Source organism: Schistocerca gregaria, chromosome 7, assembly GCF_023897955.1.
Source record: "Schistocerca gregaria isolate iqSchGreg1 chromosome 7, iqSchGreg1.2, whole genome shotgun sequence".
Classification (NCBI taxonomy): domain Eukaryota; kingdom Metazoa; phylum Arthropoda; class Insecta; order Orthoptera; family Acrididae; genus Schistocerca; species Schistocerca gregaria.
The window spans coordinates 38354655-38379749 of NC_064926.1; the positions used below are offsets into that span (position 1 = coordinate 38354655).

The following is a 25095-nucleotide window of genomic DNA, read 5'->3' on the forward strand; positions in this document are numbered from 1 at the left end:
TAATTATTTTTATTCGACTAGTGGTCTAATTTTCCGTCCATGTTATTGCATTCATTACTTATATTCCCCATTTTTCTTGAATCTTGTTGCACTTGTAATCCCTTTTTCCATTCAAATCATCATCTGTGTTATTTTTTCCATTGTGCAATAAGCATTTATGTTTTTAAATGTTTGTATGCTGGTTATGATCCAAGAAATGAACATCTTGTAATGAAAATTACAGTCTTGACACAAATGTGCATATAGACGAATTCTTTGTCTTTCGTTTTTAACTGATAGCTTGGCATTTTCTAGTGTTTAAATATTGTGAAATATAAATATATTTAAATAATTAACTTCATATGCACAAAGATTTCAGCTGGAAAACAAATCACAGAAATTAAAAATGAGAGCAATCAAAAAAGTTAATACAGGAATTAAAATGACATAACAAAAAAACAGAAACCAATTACATTTAAACCACTTTACTGAATAAAAATAATGATCAAAATCATTTCAATAGAGATTTAAGAATCAAAGATTTCAAAGCCCCTAATGAGATTCAAAATTACATCCTTTTGCATATGAGGCTAGTATAATAATCATTATGCTGCACAACCAATTTGTATAACACTACTATTTGAAAGCAGTGGAGATCACACAAAATTGCAAAATTTTGTTTCTCTTCAGTTACTCACAAACGATGGCCAACCAGGATGAATGGTTGCAGTGTACTTGGGAGCTCACCCTACATCACCATACAGATAGTTTCAAAAAGTTGATCCCACTGCTTGGAAATACCAACAAAGCTAATTATTGCTACAACAAACATCCCATAACAATGAAATTTTGGAGGACTCTCCCAGTGCTTGGAAGCAAATTATTTATGTCAATTTAAAAAAAAAGGATGTACTGAAAGATTCACGAGAATTGTCTTTTTACTGATCACATATTACGATGCTATGAGTTGGTCAGGCAGCATAGTTTCCAATAACAAATCATGAACATCAATTAAAGAAAGGGATGGGATGTGGACTGAGGTGGGGTGGAGTGAAGTGAAGAGGGAGGGAGGGAGAAAAGGAAGACAGAAGACATGAGTACTAATTACAGCATGTCTCAGGAGGAATGTCGATATTCAGGGATATGACAGGGACCATCATTTGAAGTGAAAAAGTTGAGTAAACATGGGCTCTAAACTGCGTATCTTAAGAGCTATGAGCACTTGTTCAGTACAAGAGATTGTTTGATAGTAGCAAAGATGAATAATTTATTTGGTTGGTTTAAAAGATGACAGAAGGGACCAAACTACGAGGTCATTAGTCCCTTGTTCCTAATAAAACAATGTCACAAGTGTGAGAAGAAAATGGATGAAACATATAACACAAAACGGAACGAAAGGAAAAGCCACAAGAATGAAGAGGTGACAACGAACACTAAAAGGAACAAAAGAGGACAACAAAACAACAGAGATATGCTAGAAACAGAAGAGAGTAAAACATGAAATCAGATTACAGTGGCTGGCCAACCATGAGAATAAAAAGAGAAAGTCAGCCATCCTGCAATACATTAAAACCTCCACCCTAAAAGCACTAGCATGGAGTACTCAGAGGGACAAAGGGCATTCACTAAAACCTACATTGATGTATAAAACACTCTCTCACGGATAAAACGTAAAACTAAAGCTGCTGTGGAGCCATTGTCACCCAACACCAAAGGCAGGGTGCTGGGAAAGTTAAAAGTTTGCCGCAGAGCAGCTAAAAGTCCAGCAAGAGGTGTACACAGCAACACTGAGTTGGGTCCTCGCGATGGAGGAGGTAACCATGTGTTAGCCACGTTTGGCCAATGCAGAGCCGACAGAGGACAACTGATTCCCTGCGAGAGGCCTGCATGGAAGACTTCTATACATTATTAGTCTCCTTAATGACATGCAGTTTGTTGAGCGTGCTGTTATGCTACTCCCGCTCCCAAAGCCAGAAAACTCTGCTGTGTAAGACAGAACGCAGGTCAGCTTCAGAGATGCCTATATCCAGAAGCGGTTCCTGCATCACCTGTTTGGCCAGCCTGTCGGTAAGATCGTTTCCAGGGATTCTGACATGTCCTGGGGTCCACACAAACACCATGGAATGGTGGGACTGTTCCAGGGCATAGATGGACTCCTAAATGGATGTTACCAGAGGTTGGCGAGGGTAGCGCTGGTTGATAGCTTGAAGGTTGTTCAATAAACAGGAGAAATGACTTGCCAGGGCATGAGCAGATGTACTCAAGAGCACGAGAAATGACCACCACCTCTGCAGTGAAAACACTGCAGCCAACTGGTAAGGAGATCTGCTAAATGTGTCCTCCACGAAAATATGCAAAGCCTATGTGACCATCAGCCATTGAGCCGTCGGTGTAAACCACTTCAGAGACACCCGGAACACGTCAAAAATCGAAAGGAAGTGACAGCGGAGAGCGGCGGGGTTAACGGAGTCCTTAAGGCCATGCAAAAGCTCCGAACAAAGCTGTTGCCGAGGCATACACCATGGAGGCGTATGTGAATGGACTGCAAGTAGAGGTGGTAAAGGGAAGGACTCCAGTTCAGAGAGAAGGGACCACATGCGAACTGCAATCGTTAGCACCAATCTGGGCTGCCGATGTACGAGATGGACTGCCACGGGTGGGGAAAGGAGACAGTGATTCGGATGTTCAGGGGAACTATTAATGTGCACCGCATAACTGGCAAGCAGCTGCGCACGTCTGATCTGCAGTGGAGGGGCACCAGCGTCCACAGTACACTGATCACCGGACTCGTCCTAAAAGCTCCTGCCGCTAATCACACCCCACAGTGGTGCACAGGATCAAGTAAATGCAATGCTGAAGGCACTGCCGAACCATAAACCACACTCCGGTAGTTGATGCAGGATTGGACAAAGGCTCTGTAGAGCTGCAGCTGTGTACAGCAATCTGCACCCCAATTGGTGTTGCTCAGGCAACGGAGGGCATTGACGTGCTGTCAGCACTTCTGCTTAAGCTGACGAAGACGAGGGAGTCAATCATTCGAGCATGAAAAACTAGTCCTAGGAATTGATATGTCTCCACTACAGTGAGCGGATAGTCGTTAAGGTTAAGTGCGGGTCCTGGATCAATGGTACGATGCCAACAGAAGTGCATGACACACGACTGTGGCTGAAAACTGGAAGCCGTGGGCTAGAGCACATGACTGCGCCTCGTGGATGGCTCCCAGGAGGTGCTGCTCAGCAACAACAGTGCAGGAGCAGCAGTACGAAATGTAGAAGTTGCCTGCGTACAGAGAAGGTGAGACAGAAGGCCCGACAGCTGCTGCTAGACCGTTAATAGTCACTAAAAAAACACACACATTCAATACAGAGCCCTGCGGGACTCCATTCTCCTGGATAAGGATGAAACTATGGGAGTAACCAACTTGGGTACGGAAAGTGGGGAGCGACAGGAAGTTTTGGATAAAAATCAGGAGTGGCCTGGAGACCCCACTCATACAATGTGGCAAGGATATGATGTCGCCAAGTCGTGTTATATGCTTTATGTAAGTCAAAAAAGAAGGCAATCAAGTATTGCTGCCTGGAAAATGCTGTTCGGATGGCAGACTCAATGGACACAGGATTATCAGTGGTAGAGCGACCCTGGTGGAAGCCGCTCTGACAGGGAGCCAGCAAGCCATGTGACTCCAGGAACCAACCCAACTGCCGACATACCATACATTCAAGCAGCTTACAAAGAACACTGGTGAGGCTGATGAGCTGATAGTATCCACATCAAGTGGATCTTTACTGGATTTGAGCACCAGAATGATGATGGTCTCCCGCCATTGCGATGGAAAGACGCCATTGCACCAGACTGGTTGAAGATGACGAGAATATGTCGCTTGTAGTCTTATGAGAGATGTTTAATCAACTGGCTGTGGATGTGACCAGGCCCAGGAGCTGTGTCGGGGCAATTTGCAAGGGCACTGAGGAGCTATGGCTCTGTAAATGGGGCCTTATAGGATTCACTGCAGCATGTAGTGAATGAGAGTAATTTCACTTCTGGCCAGTCCTGCACAGCAAATTGATAAATCAATGGCCGAGTAACTACGATGAACACACTGAAATGTGTGGTGGCCCCAGTATTTGAGAGCCAGAGGTCGAATTGCAACAGTAAAGTTTCGACATCTCTGCCTCGACCAGTGAGCATGGTACCAACCCACGACAGATTATGGGTATTAAAATCTCCCAGAAGTGGGAAAGATATAGGGATTTGATCATTCAATGCAGCTAATACATTCAGGGGTACTGCACCGTCTGGAGGAAGATATACATTGCAGACAGTTATTTCCTCTGATGTCCTTATTCTGACAGCCACGGCTTCAAGAGGGGTTTGAAGGGCACATGTTCACTACAGACCGAGTTTAGGACATGAATGCAAACTCAACCTGACACTTGATTACAGTCACTGTGGTTCCTGTAATATCCCTTATAGCTGCAAAGGGCAGGGATTTGCACTGCTGGGAACCAGGTTTCCTGGAGGGCAATGCAGATAGCAAGTGTAAAGCTTAACAGTTGCCGTATCTCAGCCAGGCGGTTGAAAAAACCACCGCAATTCCACTTTAGGACGACATTGTGAGACTGGGAAGGCACATAACACTCAATGAGGCAGTTTATGTCTCAAGAGTCACCTGCTGCCACCAATTTATTGCCTGAGCAGCCTATATCTATTGTGTCTGAGGGTCTCGCAAGATCTAGGTCCTCCAAAATCTCCACCCTATCCTCAGCCGCAGAGCTTGTAGGTAATAGTGGTGTGGTTGCCACAGCAACTTCCTTGGTCTCTGTGGCTTTCTTTTTGGATTTCTCTCACTGCTCCTTGGATTTCACTGGCTGGGAGGACTTCACTGGCTCAGTCTCTGGGACTGAGGATGAGTGTGAAGCCCTAGGACCAGCTGCTTTTGGACACTCTAGCCACTGGCAGGTGTTGACTTTTCCACTAGAAGAAACTTGGGAAGGAAGTGACCCAACGACCCCCTTCCTAGCGAAAGAAACCGAAGAAGACCCTCACTTCTCTGGCTTAGAAGTTGGGACAGATGTCCCCGATGGTTTGGGGTGGGGGTGGGGGTGTTGCTCCTGAAGAAGATGGTGCAGGAGCAACAGCAAGGGAAATGCCACCCACCATCAAGGGGGCAGGTGTAGTCTTCTGGCTCTGAGAGGTGACCTGTGTTGGCACAGCTGATGGTGCCAGACCTGTTGTAGCAGCGGAGTAAGGTCATGTCATACGCACAGGATGCAGGCATCCAAATTTTCTCTTAGCCTCAGTGTAGGTCAATCTGTCTAGGGTCTTGTACTCCACGATTTTCCTTTATTTCTGGTGAATACTGCAGTCAGGTGAGCAAGGCGAATGGTGCTAATAGCAGTTGACACACATGGGAGATGGGGCACATGGAGTATTGAGATGTAATGGACATCCGCAATCTCGGCATGTGATGCTGGAAGTACAGCGGGTAGGCATATGGTCGAACTTCCAGCACTTAAAGCACCGCATCGGGTGAGGGATATAGGGCTTTACATCACACCAGCAGACTATCACGTTGACCTTCTTGGGCAATGTATCTCCTTCAAAGGCCAAGATGAAGGCACCAGTGACAACCTGATTATCCTTCAGATCCCAGTAGACGGATGAAATGTACAACTCGCCACTCTAAACTGGCATGCAGCTCATTGTTGGACTGCAAAAGAAGGTCTCTGTGAAATATGATACCCTGGACCATATTTAAGCTCTTATGGGGTGTGATGGTTACAGTAACATCCCCCAGCTTGTCACAAGCAACTCCCATGACTGGGCAGAGGATGCTGTTTTAATCAAGACTGACCCAGATCTCACTTTGGACAAGCCCTCAATCCTCCCCAAACCTGTCCTCTAAATGCTGAACAAAAAACTGAGGCTTCAGCATCATGAAAGATTCCCCATCAGCTCTCGAACATACAAGACACCAGGGCGAATAAGAACAGATGCCATCCTTAGCCTGACGTTCCTCCCACGGTGTGGCCAGGGAGGGGAATGATTTGGGGTCATACTTATTGAATTGAGCTCGTGATCACTTAGAGACTGCTGGTGTTTTACCACCAACAAGAGACGATAGACTAAACTTCATCGTGTGTCATCTGCCCTGATGCCACCCACTCCAACCAGGGGCCGTTCCCACAGACACCACCCAGCCGGAACAAAGGCCTCCAGGCAGGATGGCCACTGCCGGGAGTCCCGATGCCCCATGGGGACGAGCATCTATCCTTGGCATATGTGGGGAGTTAACGGCACAGGCATCAGCAGAGTGATCCCTGTGTGGTCAAGAGGCTACAACCAATAGGGTACACGGCGGCCGCACCACAACAGCCTGGCTACCGTGCTGGATATCAGCTGCAAAGAAGTCCACAGTCATTGTTGATGCAGAAATCGACACTGCATAGTGCATGGTGGAAAACACACCCAGGAAGGTGTGCTCACCCAACAGATGGAGAATGGGCAGGACTGCAATGCGACGACAAGAAAGTGGGCTAAAGATCTCAATGCATGACGGACACCATGCACTTTGTAAGGTGCCCTTCTCTATTGGCTCGCTCTTCACGAAAATTTTGAAGAACGGATGTCAAACCCTACAGGGGACCATCACATAAAGGCTCGGGCCTATTCTAACCCCCAGACCTGCAGGTGGGGATGAAGAAGTGCTCCTAGCTTGTAATGTATGCATTTTAGAGCCAATGTTTACTAAACTTCTTTCTTCAAATGATCATCCCTGTAATATCCCTGAATATAGACCCTCTCTCCTGAGAAACCCAGTATAAGTTACTGACGGCATCCAAAACATTCACGAGTTATATTAGTAAATGACACTACTAACAGTGGAAAACTGGTTATTTCAAAAAATAGTTTGAACATCCATTGCATACAAATTGTGAACATTAATCCAAATCATCATTTATGCACAATACTAGTCCAGTGAGAGGGGAAGCATGTTGAGAGTTTCACATCCCATCGTACAGGTCTTAGAAAAAGAGGACAATTTCATACTACGCAAGGCTGATGCAACTGACCAGTTGCAGTTTTGAAGAAAACTCCTATCATTGCTCTGAAATGCTTTAATGAAGCCAAAGGAAACGTGATATCGTCAATTTCTAACCAAGCACTATGCCTCACACTGAATCAAAGGTTCAGTGTGTTACTGATCTCCTTTGTGAACAGAAGTACTGTCACATCAGTCTCCTTCTAGACTTACCTTTCTGGAAAATACAAATATGTCACTCATCCCTACACCAATGATTCTCAGGGATGTGAAGGACTGAGTGGATTTCCCACATTCATGGCATATGTCTTATACAGAGAATATTTTATCCAATATAGTAAGAATATTCTGGATGTTCCAAGTTCACCCTCCATTTCATTGATCAGTGAACCAACACAAGGGACAGTTGATTTAAAGAGAGACTTGGAGTCAATAACCAATAAAGAGAGAATGCTGATTAGTCAGCAGCATACACACTTTCCTACAGCCCTACAAGTCTGCCTCAAGCAAGTGAAACATAAGTATCCTGATACTGCATTTTAACATCTGTGGTACACTGATAAAAATGAATGAAAATTGAAACAAAAAAGATCAGGGCAGATGTTTTTGGCTAAATACGACATTTAACTGTTCACTGTGCTTCCACAATAAAACACCTGTTGAAAGAGTAAATGACAAAGTAGGGCAGTAACATTTTCAAAAGTTAAATTTTACAGTTGCATTATGAACCACAGTTAAGTTGGTCCTTCATTTAATTTCGACTCACTATAAGTATGCTCTGATGGATAAGTTCAGACACCTTTACTATTGCACTACTCATTTCTCTTTTTGTAAGCTTGTCATTATCAACCAGCAAGGTACGACAAAATTCCAGAACATAAGTTCCACTGCTCAACACAGAATGCAACAGAGGTAGACAGCTCACGAAGTTTGCATGGAGACCTTCTGAATATGTCTCAACATAACTATCACGTTGACATACTCATTGTATGAAGGCACCATAGCTGTATCACAATATCAAAGCCTAGTTCACAAGACGACATTGGGTTGCGCCACTAGTTGCGTAGAAGGAGTTGCACAAAAATGGTTTTATATGCGACTGTAGACATGGCGAAACCAGTATACACTTAAGTTTCGTCGTTTTGTGGGTCCCCGAGTCGTGTCTGAAATGAAAGTTTTGGCAGCTGCACATTGCACAAGTAGTGATGAAGTTAAAGCTTGTTACGTGGAATTGCTACATAAGGAAAAAAAATAAGAAAACGTGTTTTGATTTGTGACTGGGTGAAGATAAGATGTCAGCTCGGTTGCTCAGCATCCTTGCTGAAATAATTTGTAATGGAAGACCCAAGAAGTTCTTTTAATCATCTTAAAATGTCACCAGAACTGTTCACATTTCTCCTAAATAAGAGTTAATTATGTGATAAGGAATAAAGATATTGTAATGCATGAAGCACCATTGCCAGAACTGAAATTACATATCACATTGCATGCATTACAATCGAGAACACTCGGCATGCTGTAAGTTGTGGTTTTAGCTGTGATTATTAACAACAACAATTATTAACAGTAATGATTATTAACATTAACTGCAGTAATTATTCAAAGCAGGTCGCAATAAGAATAGAGGGGTTTGCGAACTACTCTCTTGAAGATAGATTTGTAGTGGCAATATTTCAAAATTCAAACATATGCGAATGGGGAGCACTGCTGTGACATTTTAAATAGATGAATATTGAATAAGGAATGTAGCTTCTTGATTTGTGTAGTCTTCACTCCTGTCAACAATATTCTTTTTTAAAAAGAATAAGAAGAAGAAGAAGAAGAAGAGTTGGCCAACTTGAATGATGGGATTTTAGCCTTGTAGACAAGAGCATTTCTACAGCTAGAATTACATTTGCTTTTATTTTTCTTAAAGGAGGAGCAGTATGTTGCTTATTTTTGTAACCAGCATCACTGAAATCTCACAAACACCTATGCAAATCATAGATATAGAAAAGCGAACGTTATTCTCCATTCCCCACTTCATATTTCAGTTTGTCTACACTCTACGAACTCACATAACTTCAAAACTCACGCAACTAGTGTCGCCAAAGCTGGAACACCCCGAAACTGTTTAGTTTCACCAACAAGATGCGCAAACGTGCAGCGCGCATGCGCAGTAGCCAGTAGCACAGTTGCCTGCAACTTAGTGTCATCGTGTAAACTAGGCTTAACAAGAAACAAGATGTAACTTTTTTTTCACACTGCAGTTCTTCTTGCTGGCAAGATATTAGCAGACAATAATGCTGTCAAACAATTTGTCATAAAAGGTGACAGTACTTCAATATGCAAATACAAAATGTGATGCATCTTTATAACAAACTTTAGTTCTATTTCACTGACAGTACTTATGTTCTGGATATGCTCTGTAATCAATGAAATACTGTAACAGTTTGTAGACACCTATAATTTTGATACAAGATGAACCTTACATTTAGTTTCTTGAAGATAATCTTCTATTTCCACACATGGCTTATTCAGTGGATATATTACAATCTCAAAACATTCAGGATATTATTTGCTGCGGCCTGACTTCTAGCAATTGCTAAATAAGACATTAAACACACACTTCTTATTTACACTTTTCAATGAAAAGTGTTGCATCAACATTAATTATCTAAATATTTTTATAATTGCAGCTCTACATTCATTCTAAATACTCAAAGAAATAGTAGTGGCATCACTAGTATTTAGAAAAAGATTTAAAGCAATCTAAGATTGGCTCCAAGTAAGAAGTACCAGACTACAAACTAATACCATGGCTTCAACTAATTCCATTCCTTCACATACATAAATTCTACCTACATTTTCGTAACAATAACAATAAAACTACAACACAATCATTAGTTCATTTTTGTCATTTTATTTGTTTTCATAACTTTTATGTAATTGTCATATTTAGTCACATAACTTTCCAAAATTTGTCCTTTTTGACTATAATACTAGGTAACAGTTTCCAAAAGACCAACGGATAACAGTTTCCAAAAGACCAACGGATAACAGTTTCCAGTAAGTGAAAGTAAATGATCTAAATTTGTAGTTTAAGGGAAGTTAATTCACATTTGCAAGTAGTAAAAACACTTGAATGTTCTGAAAGCACACATTTCTCACACTTTGAAGCCAGAAGACTATCTAATAATTAAAAGTAAATTATTACAACAGCAGACCAGTTAGTATCCACCTGCTGAAACAAGATGCTAATAGCATTTCATAACAATATGTTCACTAGTCCTCTTACTACATCAAGAAGACATCTTGCACCACTCATAGTGCACAAAGGACTGCACACAACTTTCAGAGTATAAACGAATTATAGAAACAACATACAAGTATCAGAATGCAAAATACTACTTTTTCAATGTTAGATTGCCCAGACAAACAGAAACCTCTGTCTGAATAATTATATTGCATTGTTTACAAGAATTGTACTTTATGGGAACATACTTAACATAAAACTGGCAGCTTATTGATCGAGGGGCTCCTGGTAGAAGAGAGGAAACAAACACGGAGGTACTTCCATTCCAGCCATTCAAGATACAGGAAAAGTCACAGGAAATGTCACCTGAGACTTAAGTCCATGGATAGATCTGTAGGAAGTATGGTACTCAGGATATTAATTATGTATAATACCAACTAAAAGGTTGTATGATTCCATACAAATATCTTTTGCTGTCCTACAACATACAAAACACGTTGTCACAAGCGTCAATCAGAGCAAATTAACTGCAGGTCCAGAGAGGTTAATTGAACTACCTCAGGGCAGCAATATTGTGCCAGGTGACACCACAGAGTTACGGCCCCACAGATAAAATTTCCCCTCAAATTTTATTGAGGGTTCTGGGTGAATTTCTGTGACTTTTCCTGAATAAAAATAAAAGTGAGCAGCTTTCCTCTATTGATGACATTTCTTTTGGTATATTTCGAGTAGTACAAATAGAATTACTAGGTGCGAGTTGCTGCAATAAACCAATAACTGAGGAAAAAGAAACCATATATTAGAACGCAGAGAGTAACGCAATAATATGCATGTCACTTCTTTCACTTTGTATTGAACATGACATTTTGTCATTTTTGTCATCCTTTAGATAAGTATTTCTGGGGTTCTCAATTGTTTAGGAAATGTTTTGTGAATAATTTCATTTCATAAATGGATTAACACATCACAAGTGATAAGTTTTGTAGGAGGAAAGGATCTGACACAAATCTTTTATTATAGTGTTATATTATTAACTATACTAAGCTACCACTGCAATATTCATTATAAAGAAAATGCTTCCTCAAGTCTAAGCATTTAGATTAGTCTTTGTGGTGGAAAGTATATAATGAACTTTTGACAGGTCATGCAGCTGTTTACACTTCCCCAGGCATTCCCAACACTCCTCCAGCCACATCTGCAATTCTTCTGCAAAGTACACACTTCAGCAAATAAAACTGCAGAAACCTTTGGTGCACTGAGGTATCACAAGTAGGCTGACAGCGACTCTCCCTTGTTCAATGAACAAGTGAGGTAGGGCAGAAAATCTCAAATACTGGTTGAAAATACAGTTCATCAAGTGCTATACAGTACCTTGTGAGGTATACATAACACTGTTTTAGAAACAATATTGGCAAATCATTCTTCCGGTTTTCTGAATTTCAGTCAGTAGGCACACTTTATTCAGCAGACCAGCAGTTACTACGGGAATTACAATTTTTCACTTCTTTAGAATGAAAATGAAGCTAAAAGAATACCATGTTTAAAAAAGGGAAAATGTCAATATTACTGAATCATTTTGCAAATGTATGAAGAGTGTCTGGTGTTGGCTTCTTCACAGCTCTACAAACAAGTCCTAATCTTTGTGTGATAGTTCAAGATCTATGCCAGTGATGTAATGCCTTTTAGAAACAATTGCATTTCCAATCTGGTTTACTTTCAGTTTAATCAGTAGCACAGCTTCACTTCCTAATACTTATTAAAATGTGAAACACAATCAACTAGATGGAGGATGATGTGTGACAATTCTTGGGGAAGTGGGGCAACAGAACAGTATTGAGTTCCAGTGAAACCTATCACAACAGCCACAGTAAGTCCATAGACCTCTGCAGTACTTTTGAGTACCATCTACAAAATGTAAATTGTGAATGTTACTGGAAAAGGGAAGGAAAAGAGGCAGAACAAGCTTGGATCGAGCGAGTAAACCCAAAATGCCCTTTCAAAAGAACCATCTTAGCATCCATCTCAAGCAGTTTAGGGAAATTGTGGAAATTCCAAACCAAGATGAGTGGAGGGGAATTTAAACCACCGTTTTCCCCAATATGTGTCCAGTGTCTCATCAGTGCATCTTAACTGGAGCCACTATGGTGTTCTGTAGGATAAAAATGGCAATGTGATTCAGTTCCAAACTAGATAGTACCTCTACTAACAGTTACACACTGTGTTACAACTAAAGTGAAATGGCCATCGTAACAATCTGCTCACAATACAACTAGATGTAAAACAAACTGAGCAACTAGACTCATCCTGGATTCTGTGTACTCCAGTGGCTCTATAACAGTTACTTTCTACATCTAAATCTATACTCCACATGCAACTGTGTGGTGTATGGTGGAGGGTACCATGCACCACAACCAGCCATTTCCTATTTCACTTGCACATAGGGTTAGGGAAAAATGACTGACTATATGCCTCCATACGAGTCCTACTCTCTCTAGTCTTCACAGTCCCTACACAAGATGTACATTGGCAGCAGCACAATCAGTGTGCAGTTAGCTACATACACCACTCTCCTAAATTGTTTCTATAGCACTCCTCCAAGGATCCTCATTTGAGTTCATTAAGCATGTCTATAACACTCGTGTGTTGATTGAGCCTACCGGTAAGAAATCCAGCAACATGCCTCTGAACTGCTTCGATGTCTTTTTGTGATCCCACCCAATGGGGATCCCAAACACTATTGCAGTACTTGAGAATTGATAGCACAAGAAGGCTGTATAGGTCTCTTATGGATGAGCAGCACTTTCCTAAAATCCTCACAATAAACAGAAGTCAGCCATTCGTCTTCCCTGCTACCATTTTTACGAGCTCATTTCCTTTGATATTGCTTTTCAACATTACACCTAGATATTTAATCAATATGTTTGTGTCGAGCAACACACCACAAATGCTGTATTTGAGCATTACACCATTGTTTTTCCTACTCATCTGCATTAACTTGTATTTTTCTCCATTTAGACCAAGCTGCCATTCACCACACGAAAAAGAAGTTGTGTCCAACTCGCCCTGTACTCATGTAGTCAATCACCCCATGTACACCAGCATCATTTGCGAACAGTCGCACACTGCTATTCGCCCTGCCTTTTAGATCATTTATGGAGTACAAGAACAGTCATATTAAACTTCACTGGGATACACTTGATGCTATCCTTGTCTGATGAACAATCACTGTCAAGGACAATACACTGGATTTCTTCATAAATCTTCAAGCCATTCACATATCTAAGAAGACATTACATATGCACCGACCTTCATTAACTATGTGCAGTGAGGCTCTGTGTCAAATGTTTTTCAGAGATCTAGGAACATGGAATATACAGTATAAATCACACTTTTTTATAACTTATTTATGTGGGAGGTGGCTGCCACTGCAACAAGTTTTGGAGATATTTGAAACAATTTAAGCATTAAACATATAGCTCTGAAGAACTGCAACATAAAGATTCAGCTGTAGAGACTGATAGCCACAAAACAGCTTATCTATATTTGGAATGTTTGTCATACAGCCACTTTTACAGTGCTTATCACCTCTCCTATGCACATTCAGTTCTCTCATAATTTCATCATTAAACCTTTTTTTATATTATGATATGTCTTACAATATGTAAACAGGACAATGGACAAATTCAGAAATGATTTCAGTATTTTTCCAAATATCAGCAAATACTTTGATGTAAATACAAAGTGAGACACAGCTCTGTGTTTTAAATTATTTTGGTTATTATTATTATTATGTTGCATAAACGAGGTTTCTAATCATTCTACTTTTACTGAGTTCCTATATTTTTTTTCAATACACAAAGATTTTGTAGATAAGCTGTTGGAACAAAATAATTCAACAAGAATTGCCAAACCCAATGAACAAAACTTTACATTCATCTTTACTGCACAGTAATGATGTCTACTAATTTCATATAGTATGATATTCACACTTCTTGTGTACTTATTATAGAGTGTGCAGTAATGGCAATATACAAAAGGATGCTGACATCACAAAGAAACAAATCTTGTATAAGTTTTATACTAAGATTAAGAAATGCACTGATTTTTTTACCACAATGCTGAAGGACTACACAATTTACTTAAAGAAATCATTGGTGTACAATGTGGTTTTATTGATAAACTGATAGTTTTCAGTGAAGCTCAGTTTATCTGGCAGTAATAAATTTATTTCCTTGAATTCTATTTACTGAATGGCAAATATCTGACAAAACAGAAAACTTCAACCAATAGCTATTTTCATCATCTATGTACACCAAGTCCTTCAGATTATTTCACTGATGGATTCTACAATTACATGAAAAATGGAAATGATTACAATTCGTATATCAGTCATATTAACTAAAAAAAGTAATTGCAAGATACATATTTGAAATTTATATTACAGAATTCAACACTAAGCAGGTCTAAGTTAAGATAAATAATTTCCCTAACATTAACTAACATACAATAAATGATAAGTAAGATGGCTTCCAAAATTATTGCAAATTTTACACCAAGAACCATAGTAAGGTAAGTAGAGTGACCAGTGAATCGAAGAACACAATAGTGACATTAAGAAAAAGATGATGACACTTTATTTCCCAATGAATGGACAAACTATCAGTCTACAAATTGAAGAGGAAGGTAGGTGTGTGTGTGCGTGTGTGTGTGTGTGTGTGTGTGTGTGTGTGTGTGTGTGTGTGTGTGTGTGTGTGTGTGTGTGCGCGCGCGAGCGCGCGCGCGCGTGTTCTTTAAATAAATAACATAAAAATGAAATACTGTGTTATTCATTAGAGTGTTAAGCTTACAATTTATATATTATTTGTAAATTGTGTGGCAACACAGAGTGAAATATGCTGAGGCTTTGTGACAAGTGCTGAATTTTCTGTATTTACAACTTCTAAGTTTAAATACGAACGGATGAAGTAACACTTCAGGGCACAACTGTCTACTGTAGTACATAAAGATGGAGTAGAAACTAAATAAAATATGAACATTACATCTTAAGATAATAGAATCAATTGGCAGACATGTCTGCAATACACACTTTCTCAGATGATGTGCAGCACTGATCTCAATGTTGACTGATCTACATAAGTAATACAGCACATCCTGGGAACCCCGTTTTCACAAAAGCTTTTATATCAGCAAAATTCATACGATGAACAACCCACTTAATACTTATTACATGCAGACAGACATGCATGAGAATCCATCCTTTCCTGGTTCCGTACTGTTGGCTCATGAAGTTCAATAAAGCTGCATTAGGACTGTACAACAGGTTTGCAATGGGCACAACTGTGTGTCATACATGACCTGTGTAATGATTTCACACATGCGATTTATAGTTCGTAATTTAATGTTAGACACAGTTTTTGGGTGGAGAGCAAACACTGAATTCTGGAATAATTTTGCTATGGGAATGCCAAATTGTGTACACACATCATTTTACACAAGAGAGAAATTTAGCAATTTGCATAAAGGTAACTGCACGAAGCATTCATAGTATGCAATCTTAAAGCTGCAGTTTGTCTCAGATAAGGGTCAGAGCAGTATAGGGGCAAAAGCGAAATTTAAAGTTTAACACAAATTTGACATTCCCTGCAAACTACTAATACCCAAAGCAAAATAATAAAAAAAAAATCAACTCTCAAAACTTACCGTAATAGTCGAATGCGTGAGCTGGATGGGGGACAGGAAAAAGAAAACAAACAAGTGTACTAATTTTTTTTTTTTTTTTATAATACTTATGAACATCTGTGTTTTGTATCTTTATAACCAATTGGTAACGAATGATCCTAGTCCCACACCATGATAGAAGCCAAGCATGCACATCATCACTATTTTTGCCACCATAAAATTTATTTAAATGCTCTCATTAAAAAGTACTGTGGGAACAGGGGAAGAAGGAGAAATATGAACAGCCCAACAAATTATTTCCCAAATTTACTTCGTAAAATGTTATTTCTTGCAGCATTCTGCTCATGGCAGCACTACATGCATGTGGGCTTAGGGTCAAACAACAAAATTTTATTTAACACATGTAAATACTGCTACAAAAGTGATAAATATTCCCAAACAGGTAGATACTTAGCTGGTCTGAAACTAAAGCTCTAATTTTCTTTTAATCTCTAATCTTAACTTCAAAATGGAACAGAGTTTAGATTGAGGTTACATGTAGGACAGTTGTTTATTAAGTATGGGTACACTTAAGCTTGTTAGCTTTAAATGTGTGTATGATAATTTTAGTGTGCACCAGTTCAAGACTAGAAATGTTATACACAACATGTTTTAGGATAGAGCCACAACATACAGTTTGAGACGGAACAGGTTTACAATTTTATTACTATTTTAAAACTGTTTAAATGGCTAGCAATTTGCATGTATGACAATCATGTATGATAATCTGGGTCCTTAAAGAATTTAATAAAAAAGCAACACAGTTTTTCAGTTTCTCACAATAAATTGAGACGGGCACCACACAAAAGGTTGTCAAGATAATTTTTTATTTTACAACCTGTAACGGCAAATAATACACAGTTCATCATGTGCCATTATCTAGCCATTTAAACATTTTCATCAACAATCTCCAACATTAACACCCACCTTTTCGTGGTCGCCACCAGTCTTCATAGTAGCCTTTGAGTGGGGAAGAAGACGCAGACCATCCTTGTAGGAACGCACAATAAGCACAACAAAAGGAAACACAATGGGATAATGTTCTCCCTAACATTCTTACTGTCCACTTTGGCTACATGGTGCTACATATAACACACTTTTGGAATGGTTTCAGTGCTGATGCAATACTTGAAAGAAAATCACCTAGCAAGATTTATGTCACAGATTAAAAAGATCAATTTTATCTCATCATTACTTATGAGCACCTGATCAACTTTACATAAAGTATCTATTGAAAAACCAAGTCACTGATACAAAACTGAAATGACACTTCCTCTTCTTTTCAAATTACATTTTTGCGATCTTTTCTTAGCACATATGCGTGCGTGTCCCCCCCCCCCCCCCCCCCCCCACACACACACACAGACAGACAGACAGACAGACAGAGAGAGAGAGAGAGAGAGAGAGAGAGAGAGAGAGAACAATGTGATAACCTTAGAGTAGTTGAAGAAATGCCACTAATGTCTGAATTGAAATAGGTTTAGTATAAATTTCCAATCCAATTCCTTCAGTACTAGGAAAACTAAATTTTGAAATAAAAGCTCAATCCATTAATTGGACTTATGACAAATTTCTAACACCTTTATATCAATGCTACATGTTTGGAAGCCCATATAGCCAAAGCAGACACTTTCCTAACCAGTTACTGGAAAAGGTAAATCGAAACAAGTATTATATCAACAGTAACAAAGACATTCAACAAGTATAATACCTACAAAGACTGGAACAAGTTACAATCACGGATACTTGTTACTTCAATAACTTTTGTGAATAATGTTTGATTAGATGTTGATTACACAATCAACTACAGGGTAAATTGCAAGAAACTTTTCAAAAATGATGTACACTTGAAGGAAGTGCTTTCAAAACAAGGTGGTCCAAGACTGATGATAAATGAACAAAAATATCTAGAATGGGGATATCAAAATTCTGAGGAACATCAACTGAAAAATGAATGGGCAACAGAGATTTCAACTTACTACAAGTTGTGCTATACGGCTGCATTCCAGGATGATGATATGAATTCTTATAACAATCAGTGTTACAGATAAATGAAAGAAGAGTTGAAATACACATAAGGTGAAATTACAAATGTGTTTCAACATCAGATAGTGGTGATTTAGAAAAACAATTAAGTAAGAAAATAAAGAAAGTTACAACATGATACCTAAATATACACAAGGAATAGCCCTCAACTTACAAGTGAATTGTAACTACAAATGACAACATTAATAAGTTATCTTGTAGCTATAGCCACTGTTGTATGTCTGTACAACCTGAAAATATCTTCATAATTAAAATTCTGTTCCTAATTTGCAGCAACACACCACTTAATAAGGCATTAGTGGTTACGGTAACTTTTCAAGACAGACAGACATGTAGTCACTATTTCCCCGATGTGTTCTTTTCACCCTCTTCCTGTTTCATGCTAGTATTTCCTCTTTACAACCAATATCCATAAAAATCTGATTTATGTCTTCTCATTTGCTTCTGTGTTTTTCATTCCACTGTCCCTCTTAGTTTCAAGTTAACTACGATTAGTTGCCATAGCAGACATTCTAGTAACTAATGTTTCTTCCTGTAAGACATTTACACATATTTCTTCATTAATCTTCATTGAGCTCTTCATTTTTCATTTTACCTGGCCACATAATGTTTAGTAAACTTTTATAACATCATGTTTTAAATTATCACAGGTTATTCATTATTTTCCTAAAATCTAAGTTTCACTTCCATACTGTGCTGTTTCAGACACACTGTTCTGAAATGTTTTCAGTTCCACATCAATACACAGCACCAACAGAGCAATTTATCTAAAGAGGGCTGTTACTTTTCCTTGCTTTGACATCACACAAATCTTGCTCCTCTGACATAATAAATCTTTAAGTGTGTGTACTGTTTCTCCTCCAGTTTTGATGCTTAGGATGTCACTATTCTTCTTTATACTTCCCCACTATTGGTCTCTACTTTCTTCACCTTTATCCCAAAATCTTTGCTAAGCAGACTGTGCATCTCCTTCAATAAATCTTTGTTAGGTTTGTTGAAAACAGATATGCTGAATACAAAATTGAATGATAGTACCATTCCTTTTGCATCTTTCATCTATTCTGAAATTTTATTTTAGATTGTTTGCTGTTTCTTTGACAATCAAGTTCAATCCAATGAGGATTACATACAAACCTCATGTTTACTTGTTCCTTTGGTATATTACACCTCTGTTTGAATTTAGAAGACTGTCAGAAGTTGAAATATCCTATTACATCTTACACTGTCTGCAGTTTCTCTTTAGATTCAGAAAGGTATCCTGGCTTTGGCCCAAGGAGCTAATACTTGATTTCTGTCTAATGCTTCTCAATTTTTCTTCTTGTTGTTGTTCTAGCCAGCAATGTGCGAGAATGTGAAGTCCGGATGAGAGACAATACTTTCCACATTACCTGTCACTTAAGACTGTATTATTTTTCTGAAAAAATTTGATAGTCTTTTCTTTCATAGATTCTGGACACCAAATCAATTACTTTTAACAACTCTAATATTATACACTCCTGGAAATTGAAATAAGAACACCGTGAATTCATTGTCCCAGGAAGGGGAAACTTTATTGACACATTCCTGGGGTCACATACATCACATGATCACACTGACAGAACCACAGGCACATAGACACAGGCAACAGAGCATGCACAATGTCGGCACTAGTACAGTGTATATCCACTTTTCGCAGCATGGCAGGCTGCTATTCTCCCATGGAGACGATCGTAGAGATGCTGGATGTAGTCCTGTGGAACGGCTTGCCATGCCATTTCCACCTGGTGCCTCAGTTGGACCAGCGTTCGTGCTGGACGTGCAGACCGCGTGAGACGACGCTTCATCCAGTCCCAAACATGCTCAATGGGGGACAGATCCGGAGATCTTGCTGGCCAGGGTAGTTGACTTACACCTTCTAGAGCACATTTGGTGGCACGGGATACATGCGGACGTGCATTGTCCTGTTGGAACAGCAAGTTCCCTTGCCGGTCTAGGAATGGTAGAACGATGGGTTCGATGACGGTTTGGATGTACCGTGCACTATTCAGTATCCCCTCGACGATCACCAGAGGTGTACGGCCAGTGTAGGAGATCGCTCCCCACACCATGATGCCGGGTGTTGGCCCTGTTTGCCTCGGTCGTATGCAGTCCTGATTGTGGCGCTCACCTGCACGGCGCCAAACACGCATACGACCATCATTGGCACCAAGGCAGAAGCGACTCTCATCGCTGAAGATGACACGTCTCCATTCGCCCCTCCATTCACGCCTGTCGCGACGCCACTGGAGGCGGGCTGCACGATGTTGGGGCGTGAGCGGAAGACGGCCAAACGGTGTGCGGGACCGTAGCCCAGCTTCATGGAGACGGTTGCGAATGGTCCTCGGCGATACCCCAGGAGCAACAGTGTCCCTAATTTGCTGGGAAGTGGCAGTGCGGTCCCCTATGGCACTGCGTAGGATCCTACGGTCTTGGCGTGCATCTGTGCGTTGCTGCGGTCCGGTCCAAGGTCGACGGGCACGTGCACCTTCCGCCGACCACTGGCGACAACATCGATGTACTGTGGAGACCTCACGCCGCACGTGTTGAGCAATTCGGCGGTACATCCACCCGGCCTCCCGCATGCCCACTATACGCCCTCGCTCAAAGTCCGTCAACTGCACATACGGTTACGTCCACGCTGTCGCGGCATGCTACCAGTGTTAAAGACTGTGATGGAGCTCCGTATGCCACGGCAAACTGGCCGACACTGACGGTGGCGGTGCACAAATGCTGCGCAGCTAGCGCCATTTTACGGCCAACACCGCGGTTCCTGGTATGTCCGCTGTGCCGTGCGTGTGATCATTGCTTGTACAGCCCTCTCGCAGTGTCCGGAGCAAGTATGGTGTGTCTGACACACCGGTGTCAATGTGTTCTTTTTTCCATTTCCAGGAGTGTATTACCAACCCGTTCTTAGAGTTCAAATCGTTTGGTACTCTGTCCAAATTTCAGTGTTTCTTACAACTCCACTGCTTTGCACCACATAATGTTGTAGAAAAGTAAACTTTAAATTAACTCCTGTCAACTAACAATCTTTTCTCCTCCAATAGTTTCCCCTTGTTCACCTTATATATTGATGTGTTATAAATATAACACATCAAATAATGTAACTGCTTTCAAATCAGGACAATGTAACTGAAGTGATACACACAAATGATACAACCCACTAGCTCAAAACATTTCAGTAATGTGTCATGAAACCGAACACAGAAATTAAAGTTGGATTTTATGTAGGATTGAAAAGTACAAGCACCTTAAATGCAGATCATTAAATGTGTTTGCAAAGAGTGGATGAGCAATGTGATATGTGATACCCAATTAAGGTGAAGTAATTCATTCCAAGTTGAATGCAAATTAAAGCATTTTGCAATATTGTCTGAAAAGGAATGCGGGTTAAAAAAAATTTAACAAGGTAATAGGAAAATAGTGATTCGGTATTAAAGGAACTAAAAATGTTCATCATAACAAGGGTATCAGCATAAAATGACAAAACACATACAAAAACAGCAATGCCTTCATTACAAAGCATCATAATTTAAAACTTCCTATTAATGACTATAAGTGAAGGTATTTCCACAATGTTGGCCTGAAATTTGTTCAGTTCTGCTGAGAATCAGTGTAAATTGTTCCACATTAGCTCACTGTCCTCTCTTTCCCCAGAAGCTACAAATCATTTGTGACACTATTATTAATGATGAACAAGATGGGAAGCCCAAGAATAAAACTGATTACTATGATATCCACACACTGAATGTGCACAGCAAAATGGGCTGTATCAATGCAATTTCCTGATGTGAAAGAATACAGAAAATTTCTTGAAAGTAGTATTTCCTGTGCAAGGTTTCTTTCCTTAAAACAAGCACTTAATTTCATTTATGATTACCTAATTTTGTCCCCTTGGACTTTATCAAGCAACACTGCACAAATATTACATTTTGTCAGGGTGTCACAAGCCACAAAGCGATGTGGGAAGCTCAACACATAATGGCATCCTTTATTCCTGTTGAAAGGTGTACTGGGTACAATCACAGATGTGATACCTACCAACTAAGAAAAATGTGCAACCTTTATCTGGTTTCATTAATGTACCAACACATCCAGTAAATTAAAACAAGACAGCATCTGTCTTGAAATAAAAACACACACAGTGTCAATGTCTTAACATGAAATATCATGAATGCCTATGGAGTTGGTAACTGCAGAACAGGGAAAGATTACATTTTTCCTCACGCTTTTCAATGTATTTAAAAATGGAGACTGAATTATTTTCAATCTTTTCTGCAGTTGTAGCAGTATATTTAACTGTTGTTCAGAACATGGCTAGCCACTCCACAGGCATCAAAGCAATTGCTGTCTTACCCAAGAATGTTCACAATTCACATCTGTTACATTGTTCAGACCAGTTCAGCTGTATGCTGGTCCACTGCTATCAAATTTGTTTTCCAGTAAAATATATTGGACATGGCTCAAATTAGCTTCTACATACCAAATTTTGAAGTGATAAGTTATTACATATGCAGTTAGTGTCATTTTCTATAGTTCTCGCAGTAAAGTATTTTTTCACAGAGAAGACGCAATATAAACCTTACATTTAAACTTCCAAGTACACGTATCTGCAAGCTCATTGATTGTATACATTATATAGTCAGTTAATGAAGGAAAATTAGAGGAAAACTTTGTGTAGTGACAAATTCTTGTACAATGGTAGAAGGGCGTACTATTAACAACATACTAAAATTCCTGATCGACGGAATGTGTGCATTGACGTGACAGGTGTTTAAAAGTAACTTTTCTATGTTTTTCTTCAATAACTCTAAAATTGTGACCTCCAGTAAAAATATTTCCTGATAGAAAATTGAGCTATATATAATTTTCTACAAATAAGTTCCTATTTATTTTTTTCTCTAGAACCGTTAGTTTCCACATTGCAGATGATGGAAGAATAAGACTATTAAAAATACTGGTTTAACAGCGTAAAGTTAATGGTTTTCTTTAAATAAACTAGTTTAAAAACAAATATTGAATGTGTGCATCGCATCTAAGGGCAGTAAAGCCATATTTCATATTTAGGAATAAATTGTTTGGGGAGTAGGTATATAAGTGCAATGGAAGGTAGGCCATCACATTGTGCTCTTGCATTTCTCTTCTTCAAAGGTCTGCAAGCTGAAGATCAAGTAGATGATTCCCCACTGTCTACTCCACTATGTCACAAGAAACTATATACCAAACCTCCACCATATGCCTTATGAATAACTGGTGACTCTGGGCAGATATATATGGGGGAGGTGGGGAGATATTTACCACAAAGTACCGTATTTACTCGAACCTAAGCTGCACCTGAAAAATGAGACTTGAAATACAAGTTGAGAGGAAAGTTTTGACCACCCCTCCAAATAGAAACAAAGTTGGTCCATTGTAATACGAGACAATTGAGGTCGAATGGAAGAAGATACATCTACAGTAGTTTGGTTCGAGTCTTAAGCTTAACAGTTAAGCTTTACCAAGTAGCCATTGCTGTGTGTCAGGCGCACCGTCCGTTTTTATCCGGGTACCCTTCCTTTTTCACATGCTTCGTCTGGTTTGAATCAATTGCTTATTTTGTTTGGTCCGATAAGTGCTGTTCTCTTTGTTATAGGTGTTTATGTCACTCTAAGCTGAAAATGCATTATTGTACTGTGTCATGCATTGTTTATCACATTCTGATAATGAGTGTTTACGACCTGCCGCCGCTCATGGCATGGCTTGTTTTCGTATGCACTACCGCGGCTTACAATAAGAAAAAGATAGGAATTGTCTCATAAGCGAAACAACGGCAAGAGACTACTATTTGTTGTTACTCACACTGCTGCTTTCTTTGATAATGATCAACAAGAACCAAATAATATACTGCATATGATAGAAGATGTTCCAAACGAGAGTTAACAAAAGTTTTTCTCCATTTGAAAATCTTTGCAGATGTCTCTTTAGTACATTACATTCTGCACAGAAATTAGAGACATCTTAGATTTGTATTTCATTTCTGACTGTATCACTGTTCAGCAAAAGAATAATACAAACATAAACATGACATGATATGTATATTCTTCCGCGTTTGCTGTTGTCTCACTCTAGTTTCGTAGTTTATTAGGCAGACAGGATTTAAATGAGATAGCAGCAAACACGAAAGAATACATGGCACAATGTTTACATTCTTCTACCTTTTCTTTTAATTTATTTACTGACACATTGGTTTTGGCGCCAGTATTTATCTTTGTGCCTGCAAAGCATGCCCGTGTAGTGCTACATATATTGGATGGCAGAAGTTAGTTGTGGTGGCACCTACCAACATTTTTCAGAACTTCCGCTTACTTTGCACTCGATTCTAAGCCGCAGGTGGTTTTTTTGGATTACAAAAACCAGAAAAAAAGTGCGGCTTAGATTTGAGTAAATAAGGTATGTTAAAACTACATGGAATGAAGAGATGAGTTACTGATAATACTAACACGAGTAACACTTACGGACAGAAATTACATATATTTCTGCCCACTGTTCTACAGTGCTGTGGGGGGAAATAGATTCTTTGTCATCCTGTATGGCAGCTATAAGGTTCTTTTCGGAAAGGCGACTTCCTCCAGCATGAGTGCTTGCTCAGTTCTCAGTTTACAGACAAACTATTCCTACCCAGCAATATCTGTCAGTTCTGTTATGTGAATAGCCAAAATAACCATACTGTGCATGTGTTTATGGGTGAAGCTATTTTTAGTTTATTAAATGAGTACTTATTTGCAGTTGTTAAGTGAGCTTTTATGTAAACTGTGATGTCGCTGACTAGTAAATGCTGCTTTCTATGCAGTGTGTTATAAAGCCATGTAAATGTGTTTTAGTCACTTAGTGGTGAATTAATGAATGACCAGGAAGTTATCGAATTTCTTTCACCCGTAACTGTGCTATAGATACACTGCAGTGCCTTAAGGAACTGCTGACACGTGGGCTTCACTAAGTGGAGCCACTTATCATACACCCACAATATATCTTCTACTACGGTGTGGGTGTATTTGATGAATGGGACTGATCACATTCA

General features: G+C 39.6%; 1 protein-coding gene across 15 annotated transcripts in view; it reads right to left on the reverse strand.

Moving 5' to 3' along the window:
- LOC126281331 (cytoplasmic dynein 1 intermediate chain) overlaps positions 1–25095 on the reverse strand; it is a 183071-nt gene that overhangs the window by 66607 nt on the left and 91369 nt on the right. For 3 of the 15 annotated variants that reach the window (XM_049980204.1, XM_049980202.1, XM_049980199.1), the window contains exons 5-6: positions 16902–16934; positions 15957–15977 (exon numbers count right to left, since the gene is read on the reverse strand). The exons of 2 other annotated variants lie outside the window; for them this stretch is intronic. In XM_049980204.1, coding sequence (XP_049836161.1) covers positions 15957–15977; positions 16902–16934 — 54 coding nt within the window. Of the gene's footprint in view, positions 1–15956; positions 15978–16901; positions 16965–25095 lie in introns of all 15 variants that reach the window. 10 more of the 15 variants (XM_049980200.1, XM_049980198.1, XM_049980196.1 and 7 more) reach the window with 4 other exon arrangements.